Genomic DNA, 25,113 nt, shown 5'->3' on the forward strand with positions numbered 1-25,113 from the left:
TAGCTGGATGACCAGGCGCAAGTCACTTAGGGCAGTAATTCTCAACCTTTCTAGACTACTGTACCCCTTTCAGGAGTCTGATTTGTCCTGCGTATCTTAAGTTTCACCTCATTTAACTTACTACTTGCTTACAAAATCAGACATAAAATACAAAAGTGTCACAGCACACTATTACTGAAATATTGCTTTCTCATTTTTACCATATAATTATGAAATAAATCAATTGGAATAGAATATTCAGTGTACAGATCAGTATAAACAACTCATTGTATGAAATTTTAGTTTGTACTGATTTCACTAGTGCTTTTTCTGGAGCCTGTTGTAAAACTAGACAAATATCTAGATGAGCTGATGTATCGGATGGAAGCCTCTGTGTACCCCCAAACCACTGATCTAGGGAACAGAGGCACAGAGAGGTTATCTACAAAAAGGAGATAATGGCATTTCCCTACCTCACAGGAATGTTGAGGCTAAACATATTAAAGAGTTGAGGCACTTAGACACCACAATGACCCTTGTGAGTACCACAGACTGACGTGTATAAAGTTTTGCCTACCTTAAACTTTACGATTCAGCATTTCTATGCCGTTTTGCAGCCAGAAAAGTGAAACAGCAGCAAGCTGGCAAGGGCAAAAGACAAAACTGGGGTTAAACTGCGGGACACTCTTCCGTGTGTAAACAGGGAGATGTGAGGAGGGACAGTAATCAGAAAAGCGGTGGCTTTTACCGCCTGTAAAGTCACCAAGAAGTAAAGCTACGTGCTGACAAGACTGGTTTTCCAGGCAAGTCAACGTTTGAACAGCTCCCCACGCTCCGTGCAGGTGCAGGCCGGCCCAGCAGACTCGCTGCTCAGAGGGGGAGACAGCCCCCGGGCTCAGCTGTTAACTGGAGCCCGAACTGCGCCGCAGCTCGTGGAAGCCCCTCCAGCCCCGGCGCCAGCCTGCAACCCGGACAGGGACGGGGGGAAGGGGAGGGGGCTCGGGGCAGGAGCCCGCCCCCCTCGGCTCTGGCTGCCCTTTGGATGGTCCAAGGGCCAGTCAGCGGACTCCCGCTGTCCAAAGTTCGGCGCGGAGCTAGAAGGCTCCGGAGTCGAGCGGGGCTGTGGCCGATGGCGCTGAGGAGCCGGGCTCGCTGCCCCGTGAGTGCGGCTGGGGCCTGGGGAGGGAGAGTCGTGGGCCGGGTGGGGGCGAGACTGGGGCAGGGAAGGCGGGCGGTGGCGGGTGGGAGCCCCGGAGTGCGCTCGCCTCACCCCCCACCCGGGCCGAGCCTCAGCCGCGAGCTCGGTTCGCGCCAGGTGCTGGAAAGGCTCTGGGCGGGGGCGGGGAACTTCCCTCAGCTTCATTCCCTGCCCCCCGCCTTTGGCCGAGCAGCGCCGGCAGAGGCGCTTCATGGGGTTCAACCTGCCTCGTGGCAGCTGCGTGGCCATGCTCTGCCTGCTCCTTCACTGGCCTACATGTGGGGCTTCCCCCTCCCCCCTGCGTTGGGCCTCTCCTGCCCCCCTGCAGCTCCATGAAACTTACAGGCGTTCATGTGATAGCGACGCGTTTTACCGGACCGTCTTGTCGTTTGTGCTGGCTGAAGGTAAAGGCTCCCCAAAAGCATATGGAACTAGGCCGATTTTCGGCAGCTTGTTGGGAGTCTGGCCCCCATGTTTACTTTATATTAAAAGGTTTCTCTAGTGCATGAGTCACTTGCTTATGGGCCCTCGTCTGGGTGGGTAGGTTTGAACACAAACTTTTAAATACTGCGGAAACACTTTAAATGAAAGGATCCTGCCATATGTCCTTAAACAAATTAACTTCAGCTACTAGCAAAATTGCTGAGAAAATTATCTAAAATGTTTCCATAGACATTCATTTAGCTGTGTTTAATATCTCACCCTTAGGTTGGAATGGAAAAAGAAGGGCAAGTCATACTTCTTGCAGAGGGTTAACCACTAGGTAATACTATTAATGGAAGTATTGCAAGAGTGAAGATAAACATCCAGGAAAACTAAACCATGATACTTTTGAGATGAATCACAGTAAAACAGTATCTATGTTCTAACAAATCTTTAGTGAAAGTGGGTGAACTTTACATAATTACCACTGAGAACCTTCTTCTGACCCTAACAAAATCTGAAAGGAATTTATTTTCAACAATAATAAAGATCTCAATATGCCTCTCCTATATAGTCCAATACAGGTATAAGGAGATTTGGGTCATTCCCCACAAACCGAAATAGGAATTTGTATGGCATTCTATTTGAGGGATTAACAAGATAAAAGCAATGAGAACTGTGTACATTGGATTTAGATTAAGAATCATGGGACTTTTCCATGCCCACACTAGCACTCAGATTTATTTGAATGCCTTGGTCTCTGTCTGTAAGCTGCTGTCTCACTTCCATCTTGACCTTTCTGGTGTCATAGTTCATTTTCTCTGGTCAGGGATTTCCAACAGTGATTAATCTTATTTAAGAAACTTGAAGTTGCAATATCTAAAATAAAACAGGTCTAGTTTCAATACAGAAAGCAAAACAAACAAACAAAAAACCCATGAAATGTAAATTAGAATTTAAACTCTGTTAAACTAACAGTGAAACCTATACCAGAGATCGCTCTCTGTATTCAGACGGTTTCCCTAAAGGTCTCTGCCCAAACGCATCCCCTGAGAAAAGAAGTACACCTCTGTTCCCCCTCTTAGTAACAAATATGTATTGGTTCCTTGAGCAATTTATTTAAAACAAATTTAATCCTACTACAAAAAACCTCCACAGCTAACAGGGCATATAGCTTATATTAGAGTTTTGAATAACAGTGAAACTTCATTGTATGGAAATGATTTGACCCGTTACTATTCTTGTATAACCTGCTCTTGGATGAGTGTGTTATCAGCTGCAGTTAGTTTCTTAGGAGGTATTTGTTTAGCCCTTTTAGGTGGGTACTATATTCTCTGAAACCAGACTCTCCACAGGTTTTGAAGTGTTGGACTGGATTCTCCCTGGTTAGGGTTAGACTTCAAGCTCCATCTTTTGTACTGTTGCTGAGAAATCATGAGTGATCATCTACAACTAAATGGTTCTGGAAGATTGCAGCCGGTTCTAGCCTCCCCAGGAAGTAGCATTCTCTGTTTTGAAATAGAGGTTTAATTATTCCCTGGCTTCTCTTTGGTCACCCATTACTGGAGACTCCTTACAAACCTGTGTTAGAGACTACCCTAATTACATATATAAACTGGGGTTGGAGAGGAGATTCACCAGCCAGGGTAGTCAAAATAAAGCCCAAACTTTTAATTTCAGTTTCATGCCTCTTTCCTCAAGGCCAGTTTTATTAATAAACAGAAGATGCAAAAGATGTCAGAGTAATAGAAAACACTGGATAGCAGAGGCCTGTTCCACTTTCTACAAGCTTGGCTGGGACAAAACATACCCTTTTCCCCCTTCATAGCCCCTTGCAGCTACTCCAGGCCACCTGCTTCAACAAGCTTACCCCCAATCCTCCTCTTTCTCAAAGTGACTCACATGCATTCTTTTAAAAGTCTCCAGCAGGCAGTCATGTGCTTGATCAGCTGACCTATCTCCCTCATGTATCCTGCCTGGAGACTACAACTCTCAGAATCTTCCATTCTCCAGGGATTTACTCCTGTAACATGTACTGGCCATATCTGTAATTACACTAAGCATTCTGTTACAAACCTCCTGCCATAAGAGACTGACACAAAGTCTCCTCAAATATGCTACACACGGTTCCAATCCAACTCTATTAGAAAATCTATCTCGAAAAGCTATGGATTGTCAGTATCTTTGGTAGTTGAAAACAGGTTTCAGGTTATACCTGTTAATTATACACAGCACAAGACCCATGGCTGACCTAACAGCAGCTATAATAGGCATGATTCTCCTCCTTTACATTGGTGTAAATCTGATGTACAGGTTTGCTGACTCACACTCTTTATCATGAGTCTCACAATATTTAGTGTTTTTCTTAAATTCCCAGATGATGGAGGAAAGAACACCTACAATTTTATTATTCTCATGACTTTTGAACAATTGGGATTAGTAATACCGGGAGTAATGGAATTACATTGATCTAAAACTAGTGTGAACAAAGGAGATTGTGGCCTGCTGTTTCTTGCCAAACGACCTGTTCTCTGTAGCTATTCCACCCTGTCTTGTAACATCTGCAAGAGCAGGCCTGTCTTCCTATGGTTTTCAGACCCCTATTAAATACAAGGGCTATATTATATCCATATATATCTACATGGACTGGGCATTAGGGTGGGAATCAAGACACATGGATTCCATTCTTAGGGTCAGCTATTGCCTAGCTGTGTGACCTTTAGCAAATCACTTCTCTGTGCCTCAGTTCCCCCTTAGGCAAACTGGGAGTAGTTATGCTTAGCTACCTCTTAAAAATGTTAATAAAAACAGATAAGCATTTTGAATAAACTAACACATTTAGGTGGACTGCATATAATGCAAAAAACAATGCTAATCAACTGGCATTAAACTGCTTGCATATAAAGAATAACAAAGCAGCATGTTGCAATAAAATAAATGTTTATTGTCATGCTAGCACTGCAGTTATCTATTTGGTTAGCCATATAGTTAATGTGGATGCCAGCTTTGCTTTAAAATGATGCATCAAAATTTTAGGCCACATGTTGCAGTCCTTTATGATTGAACTAGATGCATCATAATACATTTTTAAGATCTTTTTTGTCTTCTAGGACAAGATATTTGATGCTGCATTGTATGGGACAAGAAGTTCTTAAAAAGAGAAGACACATATAAGAAAGGATGTCTCATTTAATCAAAGGAGTTAAAAAATGTTATGGTCCTTCTATCAGTGAAATGCACAAAGTAACAGGATTTCCATTTAAACCACCCCTACTCAAAAGCTTATTAGCCTACAGTGGGCAAAAATTAAAAACTTCACGTACATGTTCTAAACTTAGTTCTGAAAATGCAGATTCTTACAGTTACATCATAGTTGGAGCTGGATCAGCAGGGTGTGTATTAGGCAGCCGATTGACTGAAGATCCCCTTAGTACTGTTTTACTTTTGGAAGCAGGCCCTAAAGACACCCTTCTAGGTAGTAAAAGATTAATGTGGAAGATTCATATGCCTGCTGCATTAACCTATAATCTTTGTGATGAAAAATATAATTGGTATTACCACACAACACCACAAAAGCACATGGATAATCGAATTATGTACTGGCCCAGAGGTAGAGTGTGGGGTGGCTCCTCATCTCTCAATGCTATGGTGTACATTCGGGGGCATGCAGAAGACTACAATCGATGGCATAGAGAAGGTGCTGTGGGATGGGACTATGAATTTTGCTTGCCTTATTTTAAGAAGGCACAGACCCATGAGCTGGGTCCTAACCTATACAGAGGTGGGAATGGACCGTTGCATGTGTCAAGAGGAAAGACGAACCATCCTCTTCATCATGCATTCCTGGATGCAGCCCAGCAGGCTGGCTATTCTTTCACAGATGATATGAATGGTTACCAACAAGAAGGATTTGGCTGGATGGATATGACTATACACAGAGGTAAACCTTAAAGAGTTACTTTGGGAGTGTATGTATCTAACCTATAAATGGTATTTAAGGGTCAATCTATTTTCCATTGAATTCAATGGGAGTATTTTCATTGACTTCAAAACATTTCTTCCCTTAGAAAGGAGAGAGGATTTCATAATGCTGCTATCAGCTGTTTGCATTCATTCCTTTAGTCCTTAAATTTAAAGCTCTTTCTTCTGAATGATAAATGTGGCACCCCACTCTAATTTCTGTATAGGAAGAAAGACAAGAAAATACCTTGAAAATGAAGGCACATGAACTATTTTGGTGCTTGCAGATGTTAAATGAAAACATGTATTTTGTAGGTCAGAGATGGAGCACAGCTAGTGCTTACCTTCACCCTGCCATAACACGCCCAAACTTGTCCACAGAAGATAGAACGCTTGTAACGAAAATTTTGTTTCAAGGAACAAAAGCCATAGGGGTTGAGTATGTCAAGAATGGGCAAAGGAAAAAGGTAAGATTTTTTATTTCCCTTCCTGAAAGAGTGGGGTCAAAGAAAAATAAGCCTTATTTAACAACAAATAGAAACCAAGACTGACACATCCTTTCTGTACAAAAATTCCACTTTTCAGATGTAATACTGTAGCTCAAAAACACTAGTCAGTTTCAAGAATATGATTCTTTGTTAGATAGTTATGTTAGAAAATACATTTCCTTTTTAACATTTCAGACATCAGGATATTCTCTGTGCTGAAAGAGGGAATGATGAGAGTGTAGAAAGGAAAAGGCTATGCTTGAGGTTTGAAATTGGAACCTACTCTATAGTCATGCACAGTTAAAGTGTGTTGGCTATTGTACTGAATTACTAATGTGCTGGAAAAACAATTTAGGAAAATCTGTTAAAACTGAGTATCTCCTATGGAGTCTGAATAGCTTAGGGGATAGATAATGGAACATAGAGTCATTCTCTGTTGCCATTTTGAATCCAGTTAAGTCTAGTAATGACTAACTACTATAAGGCACATTCCCAGCTGCAGAATAGACATACCCTAACTATTTTATGGCTATTTGGTAGCCTATATGAAATGGGTTTGTGATTTCACTTCAACTTCCACTGAACAGACATCCACATCACAGAGATCGTCACAACCAGGGGGACATGCGCTGGTAGTCTCAGCACATAAGCCAAGAATGGAATGGGAGTCAGGACTAAAATGGCCTTTGATATTAGGTCAGGATCGAGGAATATTAGCAAAACAATGAGTAACTGCCATTACTTCTTAGCTTTTCTATGGATAAATGGAGGACTTCAGTTTCTGGGGCTTTCAATTCAGTACTTTTCATAAGAAAAGAAGTATTCAGTGAGGGCTTATCTACATTGTGAGGTAATGTGCTCTAGGAGGTATGATTTCTAAAGTGGACTAATGTACTGTGCATCATTTGGTCTGGATAGACCCTGCTGGTGCATACTAAAGGTTCCTTAGTGCACTTTAATGTAGTACTGTTTCAGATAGCACTATGTTAAAGCACACCAGCAAGGTCTACACAGACCAATTAATACACAACACATTAGTGCACTTTAGAAATCACTCCCCTGTAGCTCGCATTACCCCACCATGTAGACAAGCCCTTACTCTTCCCTTTTGAATATTACTCCTGATTATTACATATGTAACTAGGTAACTGCCTAAGGTGGATTCAGATATTATTTTAAAGTTCTAATAACAAGGGTGAAATGTTGGAAGAATAATACACCAAAGGGGAGGAGAGCATAAATCTTGACAGTTTGAGTTCACTGAACATAAAAACGGCCATGCTGGATCAGACCAAAGGTCCATCTAGCCCAGTGTCCTGTCTTCCGACAGTGGCCAATGCCAGGTTCCCCACAGGGAATGAACAGAACAGGTAATCATCAAGTGATCCATTCCCTGTTGCCCATTCCCAGCTTCTGGCAAACAGAGGCTAGGGACACCATCACTGCCTATGCTGGCTAATAGCCATTGATGGATCTATCCTCCGTGAATTTATCTAGTTCTTTTTTGAACCCTGTTATGGTCTTATGGTAGCAAGGAGTTGCGCAGGTTGGCCGTGCATTGTGTGAAAAAATACTTCCTTTTGTTTGTTTTAAATCTATTGCCTATTAATTTAATTTGGTGGCCCCTAGTTCTTGTGTTATAAGAAGGAGTAAATAACACTTCCTTATTTACTTTCTCCACACCAGTCATGATTTTATAGACCTCTATCATATCCCCCCTTAATTGTCTCTCTTCCAAGCTGAAAAGTCCCAGTCTTCTTAATCTCTTGTCATATGGAAGCCGTTCCATACGCTTAATCATTTTTGTTGCCCTTTTCTGAACCTTTTCCAATTCCAATATATCTTCTTTGAGACTGGGCGACCACATCTGCATGCAGTATTCAAGATGTGGGCATACCATGGATTTATATAGAGGCAATATGATATTTTCTGTCTTATTATCTATCCCTTTCTTAATGATTCCCAACATTCTGTTTGCTTTTTTGACTGCCACTGTGCATTGAGTGGGTGTTTTCAGAGAAGTATCCACAATGACTCCAAGATCTCTTCCTTGAGTGGTAACAGCCATCCCAGATCCCATCATTCTATATGGACAGCTGGGACCACGTTCTCCAATGTACATCACCCTGCACCTATCAACACCAAACTTCATCTGCCACTTTGTTGCCCAGTCACCCAGTTTTGAGAGATCCCCCGTAGCCCTTCGCAATCAGCCCCAGACTCAACCATCTTGAGTAGTTCTGCATCATCTGCAAATTCCGCCACCCCACCGCCCACTCCTCCCAGATCATTTATGAACATGTTAAACAGGACTGGGCCCAGTACAGACCCCTGGAGGACACCACTATTTACCTCTCTCCATCCTGAAAATGACCATCCATTCCTACCCCTCGCTTCCCATCCTCCAACCAGTCACCAATCCATGAGAGAACTCTCCCTTCCATCCCATGACTGCCCACTTTGCCCAAGGGACCTTGTCAAAGGTTCTCTGAAAATCCAAATACACTATATCCACTGGATTCCCCTTGTCTTCATTCCTGTTGACCCCCCTCAAAGAATTCTAGTAGATTGGTGAGGCATGATTTCCCCCCACAAAAACCATGTTGACTATTCCCCAACAAGCCATGGTCATCCATGTGTCCGACAATCCCGCTCTCCACCATAGCTTCAACCAGCTTGCCCGGCACTGAAGTCAGGCCCACCGGCCTGCAACTGCCAGGATCACCTCTTTCAAAAATTGGCATCACACTAGCTATCTTCCAGCCACCTGGCACAGAAGCCAATCCAAATGATAGGCGACAGACCACAGTGAGTAGTCCTGCAATGTCACACCTGAGTTCCCCCAGAACTCCCAGGTGAATACCATCTGGCACCAGTAACCCACCACTCTTCAGTCTATCAACCTGTTCTAAAGCCCCCTCCAATGACACCTTAATCTGGGACAGCTCCCCAGACCCGCACCCAAATAGAATGGCTCAGGCCCGGGAATCTCCCCCACATTCTCAACTGTGAAGACCAATGCAACAAATTCATCCAGCTTCCCCACAACAGCCTTATTGTCCCTGAGTGCTCCCCCAGCATCCTGATCGTCTGAAGTACATTATACCCACAGGAATCAATATGTAGAGGGCGTTGAGTGACTGAACACCTGCTAAATGTTAAAAGATAATATAAATAAACTATTCTTTGATCTGCTAAAGCACAGAACATGTCTATTCTTTCCTAAGCCAATTAGAATGATGCTTTCCATTAATAATGCAGGGCAAAAGTTGCAGAATTCTCATTGACTTTAATGGGAGCCCCATATGTCTGAGAGGAGAAGTTGGCCAGAAACAGCACCTGTCACTTTACTGAGCAATTTACTTACATGAACATGAATAATCTTTCATTATTATAGAGAAGGTGTTTGGCTGAGAATGATGGCACAGGACAAGTGTACTTTTATTAGTTTTGGCCCTAAAAATAAAGTACTAGATACAGGAACATCATGTGTACTGTGTATAAATATTGATATGATTTGGTGAGCTAGTTGACCACATGATGGGTAGCAGGAGACCCAGAAGGTAGTCTCATCTCTGCCACTGATTTCCTGTGTGACCTTGGATAAATCACTTAATCTCGCTGCCTCAGTGCACCATCTAAGTAAGTGCAGGACATTGTTTTTTCTCTCTCTCTGCCCAGTTATTATATATTTTAATGTATTAGGGCCAAATGTGCTTTTTAAAACTTCAGCTACACAAGTCTTATTCAATATATTTTCTTATATGTTCCTGGAAAAAGAGCGCTCTGATTCCTCTGTCATTCTACCACAGTGTCTGGTTTTTATTTTCTGCCATTTCTAATTCAAGTGCAAGGGGTTTAGAAAAATGCATGCATTTGGGAAAACTAAATTGGGATCTGCATGACAGTTTCAAAATTTAACTTTTCAGCTTGATCTCATTAAAAGTAAAAGCTTGCAAGAGTAAAAAGGTGACCCTTTCTTGCTTTATGATACATAAAAAAGATACCACAGTTTCTTCTCTCCCCCCCTCCCCCCACTTTTTTAATATTAGAAATTCAAGCCTCGTCTCCCTTGTTTTTTTTCTGGGAAGATTCTAAGGATGACGGGAGAACTAATAGTTTTATGACATCAGAGAAACTATGCAAGGAAGCCTGATTGAGAAGAGAAATGATTTTTATAGACTATTTATTTAAAATTCTGTGTTATATTTGTTTAGTTAACAACTATTGAAATCAAACAGTTAGGAAAAACTATTTGATTGTTGAAGTTTTCTCAGTCTTCCCTTTTAAGTGAAGATTTAGGGCCTGATCCAAAGCACATTAAAATCCGAAAGATCCCCACAGACTTTACTGGACGTTGGATACGGCCTTAAGAAGGCTCCCAGTCATTTCTGAAGTCCTTCAGAAAAAACAAATAAAATGGCCTTGGTAGTCCTGGTATGTTTTAGGTAAAAAAAATCAAGCAAAAAAGAATATTTATGGGGGTTGGGGAATGCTTTCAGACTTTTTTTTATGTATCATAAACTATATATGTGTGTGTACATATATAAGGGACCAACTTGATTGTTTTTCCTCTGAGGTCACCTTTAAATGCACTACATGACTATATACAACATGAATTACAAGCTATGAATGTCTATGCAGCAGGGTTGCACTGGGTGTAAACCCATAACCTAGAGCAGAGATAAGAGTACACATTTGGAAATAGTATGATTTGAAACAAGCCACATTTTCATTAGGAAACAAAAATGTGAACACGTACTTCATTTACACAGTGACTCTCTGATGATTCGCTGAAACTATTTTTGTATACATTATGCAACGTACTGTAGAGATTTTGCATAGCTGTTGTTTTATGAACCAATTCAATAAACCTGAATGTTTTGTGTATTAGTTCTACCATACTACACAATTGTCCAGAGCAGAAAAATACAAGGGGGAGCAAAATGTCACCACTGGGTGTGCTAGCAGTAACATCAGATGAGTAGTGTGAAAACAATTAATAAAAATCAAACTTTTTGTAAGTTTTGTTCTGTTCTATCAGTCAGAAAGAAAATAGGAATAGTAAAAGTAAATGGTACTTCGCATACTGGTATTGCCTGTATATATAAAGGAAAAATCAAGTTGGTCATTTTTAGAAGACTACAGAACCATGCCTAAAATACCACAGCTAAAATTAAAGTGGAGACACAGTGTAGAGTCTTAAATTCTACAAAAGTAAACACTGGGCTTAAATTCTAGTGTCTGCAGATGAGCAATACAAGAGCTGCCTTCTTGAGCTCTTTTTTTTTGTCATTTCTAGTGATTTTATTAAATTGAGGCAAATCTCTATATACACATTTAGCAGAAGTCTATTTACATGTATTAGATGGATAATATCTGTGTTTACTTTTAAGTATTTTTATTTTTGTTGATTTAAATTTCACAGTTGTGGAAAATTATGGGGTGAGGGGTATGTGTGGTGGGGCGGGACTCACCCCTGCAGCACCTCCTGCTGGTCATCCAAGGAATTAGCGTTTCCAGCCTCTGGAGAGCCCTTTGCAGGCCGGTGTCCCACTTGCTGGTGGGCCCCGAGTCCCTCCCGGACCCCGGTGCCCCTTTCACGAGTGGGTGCTGCCCCCTGGCAGTACCCCCACTCCATGGCATTTGCTTTGCAAGTTATGAAAGTATGTTCAAAGATGCAACACGTGCCGATTGCTCAATGTATGCTCAGTGATGCTAGATGAGATGTATTACAGGACATTGAGCACCAGTACAGTGTTAATTTTACAACATTCTATAGCTCAAAGTAGTAGTAGCTTTAGGATTTGTATCAGATTTAAATGGCCTTTGTTTCTACTTCCCTATGTGAATACACTCCTATTTGTCCCTTTACATGTATTTCATGTAATCTAGTCACTTTTAAGTTTCTTGAATATTTCTTTCCTAACCTCCCCACTCTGCAAAAGTTTGAATTTATTTCCCCAATGCTGATAGCACTTTCTCTGACCCTAAGATCTCAAATATCTAAGGGCAAAATTCTGCTCTTGCTATTCTGAACCTTATAATGGAAAGTGCTGGACATGTGGAGAGTTCCTGAGCCATTTTGTTAATATAAGGCAGGTTGATTTCAGGGGTGCAGGGGAGAAATGTGCTCTGTAGCAAACTGTAATGGTCCTTTAAACAGACTGAGCTCCCCAAAAGCACCTGTCTTGCCAAAGACAGAATTTCTAACCTTGCCTGGAGATCAGTCCCCTTGGAGACATGGTTTCCTGTTGGACACATTCATTGCTCCCCGTCTAACAATGAAGAGAGTGATAGATCAGAGTTCTGTCTAGCTGCTGACTGGATGAGTTGGGGATGAGGAGAGGAAGAGCAGCCTGCACACTTTTCTCCAACCCCTCATGAGACAGGGCAGGATTTTGCCCTAGATCTGCAGTGCTGATCTGACAACTGAGAGCAAGAGAAAACAAATGAATATGAACCATGAAGCTTATGGGTGGAAAGAGTCAGAGAGGAGATGATGAAGATGTTAGATAATGAATGTCTACTCACTAGGTACCGATGAGATAAATAGGTCAACCTCTGAGGTCCTCAGTTAATGGTTAGCAGCATAAGTAGTAACCAGCTGAGAGATGCACATTCTTTAGGCTGTTTAATGAAAAAACTGTCATACAAAACAATGTATGTATACATACTTATAAGGGCTCCCTGCTATAGCACATAGCTATGTGGGGCAATGGAAGTGTGAAATCCATGAGACCACAAGGGCTGTGAAACCAAAAATTCGCCTCAGTTGGACTGAGGATGTGACAATGCTTGAAGAGAGACTTTGTTGAGCTAACATATTACAGAATACCTCAGAGTGTAAAATCTTTTTCAGGATTTTTAATCTATTAATCACTAGTGAAAATGGAACAGGCTCTGGCTGTTTCCTTGCTTGAAGTTACTGTAGATCTCTGTTCTGGAAAGAAGTGTGCAAGTGTACTGCCAATCATGTTATTTGATCAATTAAATGCTTGTGTACCCTACAGTCTTAATAAATTACAAAACTTTGTTCAGTTCACATTGTGTTCCAATGTGACATCTTAGTTATTTCTGTCCATAGAAACTTATACCAAGGTGAGCAAAACATTTGGAATAATAAAGATGGATGCTGGTATGATTCTAAAGAAATAGAGTATCTTTTTTTAAAAAAAAAGCTCTTGGAAATATTGGTTGTGGTCTAAAATCAAACCTGTAATAATCTTCTTTAAAATTTATTTTTAATTTTCAGGCTCTTGCCAGTAAGGAAGTGATTTTAAGTGGAGGTGCCATAAATTCCCCACAGCTGCTTATGTTGTCTGGGGTTGGAAATGCAGATGACCTCAAAAAATTAGGGATCCCTGTTGTTTGTCACCTTCCTGGTAATCTTTTTATTGGTTTTATCTTTCACCTCCCTAATGGTCTGATCCAGAGCCCATTGAAGTCATTGGAATGACTGCCATTAACTTCAGTGGCCTTTAGATCAGGCTCTGTGGACCGAAACCACAGAAAGACTCCCGTTGACTTTAATGGAAGTTAGAAAAAACTCTTTTATACATTGCACCTCTCCATGTAATGGTGTCCAAAATTCATTCCTTTCTGAACTATGGCAGTAGATAACTTATTTTAAAGCAAAGAAGCCGTATGTATCACTGATATTTTTAAATTAGAGCTGTACATTCTCTTTGATCCACAGCGGATTGCCTACCGATAGTAATCAGAGTTTAATATAAGGATGGAGGGTAGAACATGGGCCTTATGTAGTAACTGGACTTTTCTAGCTAAAAGTTATCGTTGCATTTAGAAATTATGCCTACCATTGTTAGAACCAGAACTATTTCTGCTATTTGTTTATATGGCTTCTTGCATGCTCCATTTTCCTATGTGTGCTCAAGAAAATTAAACAAACAATTGCATATCTAAATTACTTGAAAATCTTACTCAAATGATCATTGTTAGGTCTAAGAGTCAACACACCATGAGGAATAACATGGGAGAGTTTTTCCTTGCATTCTGCAATACCGGCATATGGCCTGAATAAATACCTTAAATTAAGCATGTGGCAATTCTCCAAAAAGGGCCATATTTTTGGAATGTAATGTGCCCACGCTACACATACCCACGTCATATGTACTTTGAAAGCTTATTTTATGTACGTTTAGATGAAGTATGATGTGGTGCTGCCAACTGGTGCCATAAGCTTGTAGGTGAGGTGAAACAATGCTACCCGCAATGAGAAAGTGTCATTTTTTGCACAGTTCCAGAAACACTGTAACATGACTATGACAACATTTTGGATAAATTAACTTCAGTACCTTAATAGTGTTTATTGATCAAAGCTACCAAATGACAACCTCTGAATAGGGGCCCTCCCAATCGGGGGGTCTAAATCCACTGCTCTTGGCTACTTCCTACCACTATCCCTTCAGTTTGGAGCATGGCCCTTGTAGTCCAATTCACTGGGATGGCTTGCCTCCGATAGCACCCTTTTGTGGACCTTGGGTGGTGCCCTGCCATAATCCCAGGCTCCTACCTCTTTGCTAGTCGGCACTGAACTGAGCCAGGCTCTCACCTTTTCTCCTTTCTCCAGGCCTGGCATTGGCTGCAGGTATAATGGGGCGGGGCTAGCTGGGCCCAACGGCTCTCTTTAACCCCTGCCGTGCTGGTGGGTAGTTTCTCTGCTTCATCACAGTCCAGAACTGATTTACTATGAAAAAGTACCTGGGAAAATAAACGCCTGTCACCTACAATGAACACTGTCTGAATTCTCTCCTGGTGTCTTTTAAAACTTTATCTTGTGATGTCCTACCAATACTAAATAACGCTAATCATAGAATCATAGAATATCAGGGTTGGAAGGGACCTCAGGAGGTTATCTAGTCCAACCCGCTGCTCAAAGCAGGACCTAATCCCAACTATATCATCCCAGCCAGGGCTTTGTCAAGCCTGACCTTAAAAACCTCTAAGGAAGGGGATTCTACCACCTCTCTAGGTAACCCATTCCAGTGATTCACCACCCTCCTGGTGAAAAAGTTTTTCCTAATATCCAACCTACACCTCCCCCACTGCAACTTGAGACCATTACTCCTCGTTCTATCATCTGGTACCACTGAGAACAGTCTAGATCCATCGTCTTTGGAACCCCCTTTCAGGTAGTTGAAAGCAGCTATCAAATCCCCCCTCATTCTTCTCTTCCGCAGACTAAATAATCCCAGTTCCCTCAGTCTTTCCTCATAAGTCATGTGCTCCAGCCTCCTAATCATTTTTGTTGCCCTCCTCTGGGTTCTTTCCAATTTGTCTACATCCTTCTTGTCGTGTCGGGCCCAAAATTGAACACAGTACTCCAGATGAGGCCTCACCAGTGCTGAATAGAGGGGAATGATCACATACCTTGATCTGCTGGCAATGGTGCTACTTATACAGCTCAAAATGTCATTAGCTTCTTGGCAACAAGGGCACACTGTTGACTCATAATATTGTTCTCATTCAGGTGATTCCATTTTGGGCTGGTTTCAACCACAAGCTTGCAACAAAGAAGAGAACCTACCCAGCAGTTGCATATTCACCTATTACGGATGCCAGACCAGCTGACATGGCCACAGTCTATACTACTGTGCTGAAATGTCAGCAACTGTAGGACAGGTGCCTTTTGTTCAGATCATGTGTGCTGTCACTCAACAAGTGAAATGGACTCTCCAAATGAACTTGGTACCAGTGTGATTCACCTGGATGTTTTTCACACCCTGTGCTGTTTTATTGCATGTGTTACGAAATTTTGATGAGACACAGGATTGCTAGACCTTCTTGTTGATACTGATGTGTATGCTGCTTGTAATGCAGATCAAATGCTTGCTGCTAAGCAATTCAGCTGTGCTTTATAGGTATGTCTACACTGCAATAAAAAACCTGCTGCTGGCCTGCATCAGCGGACTCAGTCTAAAGGGCTGTTTAATTGTAATGTAGATATTCAGGATCAGGCTGGAGCCGAGCTCAGACACCCTCCCCCTTGTCAGGACCCAGAGCTCGGGCTCCAGCCCGAGCCAGAAATGTCTACACCACAATTAAACAGCCCCTTAGCCTGAGCCCAGTCAGGTGACGTGGGCCAGCAGTGGGTGTTTAATTGCATAGGGTATAGACATACCCCTATGGCTTGGCTCTAGCATTAGAGGCCCGGAGTGCTCCAAAACTTTATTCTTCTGTTAAATTGTGTGAGCAGGAAGGAGGTACTCATGTAGTTCCAGCATTTGTCTGGCAAATGTTGGCTCACACTCAAAAGGTGTCTGAGTCTGAAGACTCAACAGTCCTTACAACGTCATTAAAGAGCTTGTTTGTGCTGTAATTCAGTATGTGCGGTCACTACTGAAGGACTTTCAGATATGTGGGTATGCCCAGTCTCCTACATTCAAGGTCTGGGAGCATTTTCTCCAGGTTATGTAGACACTGCATCTAAATGTCCATGCAGAGTGAGTGTGTGATTGGAAACTTCACATGACATAGCAGGTCATGCTTCAATGCATCTTTACTGCAAACAGAGCCAACTGTGCCAGATGGATATCAATCTACATTTTTGATATGTTAAAATTTCCCTGAAGTAGTATTCACTGCCTTTGAATCTGGGGGGAATTTGCTGTATGTCATACTTCTGTTTTTTTCAGTGGAATTTGGAGTGACATGGGAACAGGGAAAACTGTCCTCAAAGACTCATAGGGCAGTAGTGGGATTGTAGTACTGACAAGAAAGAAGCCAGCCCTTGTCAGATAGACACTCACATGACATGTCCTGAGTGAATATGCAAAAACTCTGAGAGAAAGAAGTGGCCTAACAAGAAGTAGTGAAGACTAAGTTCACAAACAAGTCCTTGCCTTTTCACTGAAGAGGAATGAAAAGCATTTTACAGTTACCAACCATGTCATCAGCAATATGACAAACCTGTCTGATCCTGAGTCACATCTAGAGGTGCTTATCACCATATATAATGGACACCATGTAACATCAGATGTACAAGACTCTCTACTGAAAATAGCAGATGTTGGTGAAGAACAAATGGAGAGATTTGTGAGAGGTGCACTTGATTCTGATTGGACAGGTAACATCTTCAGCCCAGTCAAGAAATCTGGCACCAAACATTTGCTGACATGATCAAGAAAACTAAATTTAAGCCTGCCCAGGGAGGGATTATCACAGCATTTATCAGACCAGAAATTGTTTTCTGAAGAGCCCTGTCCTTAGTAAGATGCAACGATGCTGTTTCAATGGCAACTGTTCTTAGTCACCAAATAGGACCTGTGCCTATGTTCCTCTTCCATGCTGTGGAACAATGAGAAGAACAGACAAAGCTGAATTAGGACATCATCTGGAAGCTCAAGCTGAAAGGATCCATGAGCTAAGAGCATGTGACAAAGAAACCACAGGGTATATCAGAGATGCCGTGGGTGGTCATACAAAATGATGGCTGGAGACAAATTCCACACTTTCAGTGAATTGGCTGCTGAGTACTTGAGGCATGTCCTAAAAGGATTTGACAAAGCTAATTCTGTAATCAAAGTCTTTGACAGATAATGACAACAGTAACTCTGTGAAAACTGCAGAAAAATAGCGCCAGACAGGATCTAACAAGGATGCAAGAAATGTCAGGTGATTGGTGGATGTCTGTGCCTCCATGGAAGAAGTTTCTAAACGTGGCATCCAACAAGCATTCATTTGTAAAATTCCTCTGTAAATATATGGTTCAAAGTGAACCTGAGGGTGTAGGAGCACACCAACACAAATACTCCTTCTTGCTGAGGCCTAAGTAGGAAAGTCCATCATCACCAGCAGAAGTGAAGGTGCTGAAGAAGCCCAAGAACTTGTACAGTATTCAAGAGGAAGCTGTATGTGCCAATATAGCTTTTGGGTCTCTTGGTGTCAAAGGAACTATAGGAATAGGTCACTTGATATAGATGTTTTGGAACTTGCTGTTCACTACTTTCCAAAAGTGAAACATATAGATAATGTGGATTGAAATAGGCAACATTACCAACACAACTGACAAGTGTTGCTTCATACCTATGTGTGCAGTTTATGATGCACTCACTCCTGACTTCTGCAACATACTTCCTGCTGTACACATTAACAGGATGTGACCTAGTGTCATTCCTGTTTGATATTGAGGGAAAAAAATCTGTGTTTAATGTCAAAACAGAGGTTCAGAGATCTTGCCAAATTAGGATAGAGTAATGGACAAGTTGTAATTTCTGCAGCAAGGAAATTGGTAGCACTGCTGTATGACAAGAGCAAGAAAGAAAAGGATACCCTCAAGGACTTGAATTTCTTGTACCTCAATCTAGCCATCAAAAAGGACAAATGGCCAAACTAACATCATGTCAGGGCAGTTTTGAAGATCATGTCAAAAGAGCAACTTGACAAACAAAGATTTGCATGTCTTTGCAGATAGGTAAACCAGATACTGGATCACCATTGCAACATGGATGGAAAAATGTGGAGGATGAACTACTTCCTGGATTCTTCAAGGGCCAATGGAGACCTTATTTGAGCCTGTATCAGTTTCGATCACAGAAGAATCAACTGTGTCTGTAGTTAGAACAATCTTCCCTGCACAGAACTGTGTACCTGCCAAGGCAATGAAGATCATGGTAACCCCCTCATACTCAACAGAGAACATAATGATGAACAAGATGATGATGATGTTGACTAGAAATGTCACCAGCGTTCTACATTTAACGATACCTCTACAAATTATTAGACTTTGTTTTACCCTTTAGATGGTTCTTGTGATGCATGGAGGTCACAAAGAAATTAAATTTTATGTCTTGAAATAACACATAGCCATTAAACGAACAGAAACAAATGCACATATTTCAAAGTGGTCATTTTAACGTGTTGATGCTATAATTGTTTATGCCCCTTTCTGTGGTAATGGCACCACTTGACAGCTCCACATTATATCTCATCTTAAAGTAGACATAATAAAATGATGTGAGTGTGTGTAGATAGGGTACATTAACTTGATGAAATCGGTGGTGTCTGCTGCTTGCCTAAATGGGCTGGACTAGGCCCAGGGTCCATGGTGTTTGACACTACTGCCTTTGTAAGAGGTTATTTCAGTTTCCATTCAGGAAAATAGTAGTTTATAGAGGAAAATGTACCTGCTTGTATATAAACATTTACATTTTGCCTGTATATAATTTCTTGCGGTTTTTGTTTGTTTGTACCAGGGGTAGGCCAGAATCTTCAAGATCATTTAGAAGTGTACATACAGCAGAAGTGCACCAAACCTATTACTCTCTACAAAGCACAAAAGCTTATTAACATGGCAAAGATTGGTTTAGAATGGCTTTGGAAATTTACAGGTATGAAAAAAATGTGAAACTGTCCCACTGTTCAGTTCTATAGGATTACCAAATTTGGCTTTTAGCTGAACTATATATGTCAGAATCCCAGAGTGTCTTTCCCAATGAAGCTTTATTATTACCAATTCTGCAGAAACTGGAGATTTTAAAAAATAAGTTCAAATGGGGGGAGACTGTGCAGTTTCTTTAGCTTTAATTTGCTTAGTTTTTTCCAAATTAGAATTTATTTTAACAAATGTAATGTTTATTGTAACAAATGAGGTTGAGATGCACTTTTTTTGTAGCATTTCGTTCCCTACCCTTAAATTCAGGCAGGGAATCTTTGCATGTTGCTAAATGTTTGCATTTGTGCCTAACTCCCATTTTGGGATATGTTCCATACTTAAATCTATGGGCCACTGAGAAAAGCTACTGTAAAAAGTGAAGTCAGAAAATGATGTATTAAGACACTGTCTAGAAAACAAATACACTGAACTAAATTCATCCTTGGTGTAACTCCATAAAAGGTAGTTATCTCATTGCATTGTCCAGAACTCTTAAAACTTACTTGTACTTGTATTGTCCAGAAATAATGCATTCTCCTGTCTTATAGTAGCCCAGTCCCTAAATTACATTTTCAAGGATAAATTGTAAAGATTTTTCTTAGCAAGTAAAACAAATAAGCCAATTTCAGTGCTAAACTACCCCCCATGCAGTTTCACTGTCTTAGCGTGGTGTCACAGCAAAGCATTTGGCCCAATATATCATGTGCTATTGCATACATATGACTTTTTATTACTGCAACTATTTTTAAAAGCATGGATTGTGACTCATCTAGTTGAGTGGCACAGAGATTTAAAGGCGTGCTGTACAGCAGTGTGGAGGGGAAGTAGGGTCTGCAGATGGTGTCAGGGGGCAGGGAGTGGGCAGAGCTCCCTGTTGCATCTGGGAGCATTAACTGCACTGGATATCTAGCTGCCACAGCTTATTCCCTCCCTCAACCAGCGGACACTCCCAGTGACAATCTTCCATCTAAGCTGCTTCAGAAGCATTGCAACAGTGCACTGCCCTTCATATTAAGCAAACTGTAATACCCCATTCTAACCCAAAGTAAATGGAAAGATTTAGGAAGCTGGAGACACCTTGGGATTTTTTTTAAAGTCAAACACATTTTACATTTATTTAGTGATAAACATGATGAAAATAATGTACATTGCACAAGTTATAAGTTAATTGCGTATGGATTTGCACCCCTCGCAGTTTCACTGTCTTTGATTGACATAATTGTGTGCATTGCACAAGTGGAAAGGTGTATGGGGCATGGAGAAATGGTACTGAAACAAGGATTTTAAAAATACACATTTTTCTTGCCTTTTGAATATTTTAGAATTTTTCTTTCTTTCTTTCTCAATCTCTAGGAGATGGAGCTACTGCTCACTTAGAATCTGGTGGATTTATTAGAAGTCAGCCAGGTGTTCCTCATCCAGACATTCAGTTCCATTTTCTTCCTTCTCAGGTGATTGATCATGGACGTGTTGCTTCCAAGCTGGAAGCTTACCAGGTCAGTGGTTTAAGGACACAAATTAGCAATGTCCTGAATTAGCAAGGAGATGTACAGTTTATTGGAAACATTAATACTAGTACAGTGATCAAGTTACAGATTGTTCAGTATTGTGTAAAATATGTGACTTAATTGCCTACATTGCAAAAATATTTACAAATTGTATTTGTTGCTGGTGCCAGAATAATTTTACTCTTTATCTTTGGAAAAATACGCAATAAGTTTATTAGGGGCTATGAACCTGATTCTGTGTCATTGTCATCAGTAGTACATAATCAAGTTCTATATTATAATATTTTGTTTTCCCTTTAACGCCTTTGTAGTGTGTCTTTTTGTTGTCTCAATATATAATGTAGATTCAAAAGTCTGTAGTTCATACTGTGAAACTGTCACTATATACAGTACATCTGTTTTCTTTGGCTGGTTTTTACTTCACGATGATAGTAATTTGGTCATCCGAACTGTCAGCTACTGCTAAACTGAAATAACATTTGCTTGTTGTTGTATTAGAAATAGTTTATTTCCTGTGCTGTGCATATAACCAAAAAACATAAGAAAAAATGTTCATATTGTGGCCTCCCCTTTTATTCTCCCTTTTTTATATTTTGTTTGGGTAATCTGTAAGAAGACTCCATGTTTTTAAAAATTGCATTGGACTCTGAAGTCTGTCTAGATGGAATTTTGTCATGCGGTGTGTTGGGGCTATTGCAGGTTCATGTTGGACCCATGAGGAGCACAAGTGTGGGCTGGCTAAAGCTGAAAAGTACAGATCCAAGGGACCATCCTGTGATTGAACCAAACTATTTGTCAACGGGTAAATGCCTGGTATCTATATTGAGTTGGTCTCATTCAGTTTCTTCCCCCTTGCTCCCGGGAGAAGTGATCTAACTACCTGCCCATATCAGTAGGAAATTACTCCCCATTTGACACCGGCTCAACTGTGCTGGTTGGCACATTGGTATTATTATTACTATTTATGTTGTGATAGCTCAGAGGAGCCCCAGTTAATGACCAGAATGCTATTTTGCTAGGTGCTGTACAAACTCTGAGCAAAAAGACAGTTCCTGCCTGTTCCCTGCCCCTTCCTGTTCACCCCACACCCACCTGTGCAAGAGGGGGAGTAAAGGCCACCACACACCTTGGTTGCCTCCCCCCACTCAGCTGGTGATCACATAGCCCATACCCTCTTTATTCCTGTGTATAATTTTTATTCATCCTACTCTCCTGTACAAGTGTGTAGGACAAGTGACAATTTTGCCCCTGGTGAATGTATCTTGGAAAAAAGTTCCCATTGTTTTTTCTTTCAGTAACAAGTTGAGAGCCTTTAAATTGTATATAAGCCTCCTTCCACTTTAATTTTGCCGCCTTTTCTTGGTATAGCACACTGTCCTGTACTAGCATTATGATGTTGCTGTTTGTTTGTTTGAATTATGCAAAGGGAAGTATTTCTAACCAGTGTGTGTATTTATAGTCTCTTTGTTTCCTCTCTGTACAGAAACAGATGTGTGGGAATTTCGTCAGTGTGTCAAGTTATCCAGAGAAATTTTTGCTCAGAAAGCTTTTGAAAAATTCTGTGGTCCTGAAATTCAGCCAGGAAGTCATATCCAGTCTGACAAAGAAATAGATGCTTTCATAAGACAGAAGGCTGATAGTGCTTATCATCCTTCTTGTACCTGTAAAATGGGGCAGCCGTCTGACACCACTGCTGTGGTTGATCCTCAGACCAAAGTAATTGGGGTTGAAAACCTGAGAGTTGTAGATGCCTCAATAATGCCCAGTGTGGTCAGTGGGAATTTGAATGCCCCAACCATTATGATAGCAGAAAAAGCTGCTGATATGATCAAGGGGTTCCCATCACTCAGTGAGAAAAATGTTCCTGTATATAAACCTCAAACCTTGGAAACTCAGCGATGAACAAAATGCCCACGCTTATTTTCCAGGTGAGTTTTTACCCACATGGAAATCTTACATTGGACTTTGCCAAGAGAACAAATGTATTGCTACAAAAAATTACAGGTAGGTATTAATTCACTACCTCTCTGATATTGAGAAGGTTGTAACAGTAATTTAAAAAAAAATCAAGTTATTTGCAGTAACTAGTCATTTTAATCAAGCATTTGGGTGATGACCAGTTTTTGTAATGTAGTTTGAAGTTTATGCTGAAGAGGGTCAGTTCTGCCTTACAAAAAGAAGAGGCAATCATGTGAGCTATCAAGGAGTTCAGGACCTGTATGGCTGAGCGTGGGATGGTAGAAGTGGATGTTTGCTGCTTTGCATAGAACAGTAAGACACTTAAAACCAGTGATGAGCTGCCAAAATCTGAAGAACTGGTTCCTTCAGTCACTCTGGGTCTTCGGCAGCACTGAGGGACCAATAAATGTCAACTTCATTTATTGGTGCTTGTGTAATAATTTATACTAAAATGGATAATGTATTATGGAGGTACTGATCACAGCTCCATTGTTAAGGTTGAGTTGTTTTAAACTTAAAGGCATACATATAGTATTAGATATAGTCAAGTTAAAAAGATATCCATATTTGATATACAGATTGCCTTAATAGCTTCTATAAAAACAAACAGCTGATTATTTAAAATTTCTATAATGATAAATTCTCCATGTTCTTTGTATTTAACTTAATAAAATTCAGTTAATAACTTAATTTGTTTTGGTTGCGTAATGCAGTATGGAAACTTACCTTGTTTCACTACTGTATGTTTAAGGGGGCCATGAAAGGTGACTGCCCAGCTGCAAATGATGAAACAGACTCTAAGGTCTGGATTGTTACTAAAGTGTAAACACTGGTTTATTTTTTTAAAAAAAATTACCTGCTGTCTAGAGAGATCTTTTCACATCAGATAGATGCTTGTCTGCCCCTGTTCAGTTAACTTGAACATCTTGGCTCATTTACTTTTAGAAAGAATAAATACATCTTGGCTCTACTACTTTGATAATGCTTGCCTAATGCCCAGACTTTTTTCTGGATGTTTGCTGAGAAAAATCCTTTACAGATATCCATCAATGGCCCTTTCTTGAGTGTGTTCTAATAGCTTTCCAGATATCATTAAAGATCACAGGAGGTACAGGCCCCTGCATTGTGATGTGTTCTTGCAAGGTAGTATGGAAATCCCCATAGAATGGAATAGTGAATGGAGTAGAAACAGGATGGAAATTACAATCCTTCTTTTCCCCACCACTAATAGCAGAGGAGGGAGGGAAAAGATCTTTATTCCAGCCTGCACCTGCACTCCTTACTCCTACAAATTTGAATGGGAATTTTTGCTTGGGTAAGGGGTGCAGCCTCAGCCCTATAGCTTGTACATTTTTTTTAAAAAAAAGGGCATTTAAATCCTGTTTTATACTTTGATTCTTTTTAAATCTGCATGATGTTTAATGTAAACGAGGAAATGTGCATAATCGTTGCATAATCTGTCATTATGACAATTAAACTCCTGTGAAAGTTTTTGCTATTGTGCTGTTTTAGCTTGCATAATCATCTTAATCAGCGTCATGGTTTAACAGACAAATTTCTGTAGCAGATTTCTCCATTATCTGTTTTCATAAAATAAGCTATTTAGAAGTGGGAACATGTCAAAACTAAAAAAAAACATCAGATGTTAGAATGTCTGCAGAGCACAATTAATATTAGTTCTCAGAATAAGGCTAAAATGTTTAGCATTCATAATTAAGTTCCCATAATTAAGTTTCCCATGTAGAAACTGTCTGTTATATGAATATGCCGGAAGGAGGAGTGGAGACACTGGAGGTGGTTTAGTTAGGCTGCAACTTCATTCCCAAACATCAGGGAGTACCGGTAGGTAAAAGTGCAGGTAGATCTACAGGTTTCAGAGTAGCAGTCGTGTTAGTCTGTATCTGCAAAAAGAAAAGGAGTACTTGTGGCACCTTAGAGACTAACAAATTTATTTGAGCATAAGCTTTTGTGAGGTACAGCTCACTTCATCGGGTAATTCCATAATCATTTACATATGCTGGGGGTGAGGGAGGGTTGCTCTCAGCTCTTCCCCTTTACTCCTCCTGGTCCACAGCTAATCTGCACCTGGGACCTCATGACCCCCCTTCCTCTTGAATGAGGGCTGGGGGGACAGTTGGCTCCCTGCCATACCTGTCATAAGAATCCTGAAACCCCCTATTCCACCCATTTCCGCTCCTTTTT

At 40.8% G+C, this 25,113-nt stretch overlaps 1 protein-coding gene across 3 annotated transcripts; it reads left to right on the forward strand.

Annotated features, from left to right (window-relative positions):
- Nucleotides 1–1,023: 1,023 nt before the first annotated feature.
- CHDH (choline dehydrogenase) lies at nt 1,024–24,402 on the forward strand. 3 transcript variants are annotated; one of them, XM_077822403.1, is made up of 8 exons: nt 1,025–1,138; nt 4,711–5,540; nt 5,876–6,027; nt 13,304–13,433; nt 19,266–19,400; nt 20,798–20,940; nt 21,652–21,754; nt 22,436–24,402. In XM_077822403.1, the coding sequence occupies exons 2-8, from the start codon at nt 4,781–4,783 to the stop codon at nt 22,852–22,854; spliced, it is 1,842 nt and encodes a 613-aa protein (XP_077678529.1). In that variant the 5' UTR covers nt 1,025–1,138; nt 4,711–4,780; the 3' UTR covers nt 22,855–24,402. The 3 variants fall into 3 exon arrangements, with proteins under 3 accessions (XP_077678531.1, XP_077678529.1, XP_077678530.1); XM_077822404.1 differs by lacking the exon at nt 1,025–1,138 and adding an exon at nt 1,454–1,581; XM_077822405.1 differs by lacking the exons at nt 5,876–6,027; nt 13,304–13,433 and having other exon boundaries at nt 1,024–1,138.
- Nucleotides 24,403–25,113: the final 711 nt, after the last annotated feature.

Source organism: Eretmochelys imbricata, chromosome 7, assembly GCF_965152235.1.
Source record: "Eretmochelys imbricata isolate rEreImb1 chromosome 7, rEreImb1.hap1, whole genome shotgun sequence".
NCBI classification, from domain to species: Eukaryota; Metazoa; Chordata; order Testudines; family Cheloniidae; genus Eretmochelys; species Eretmochelys imbricata.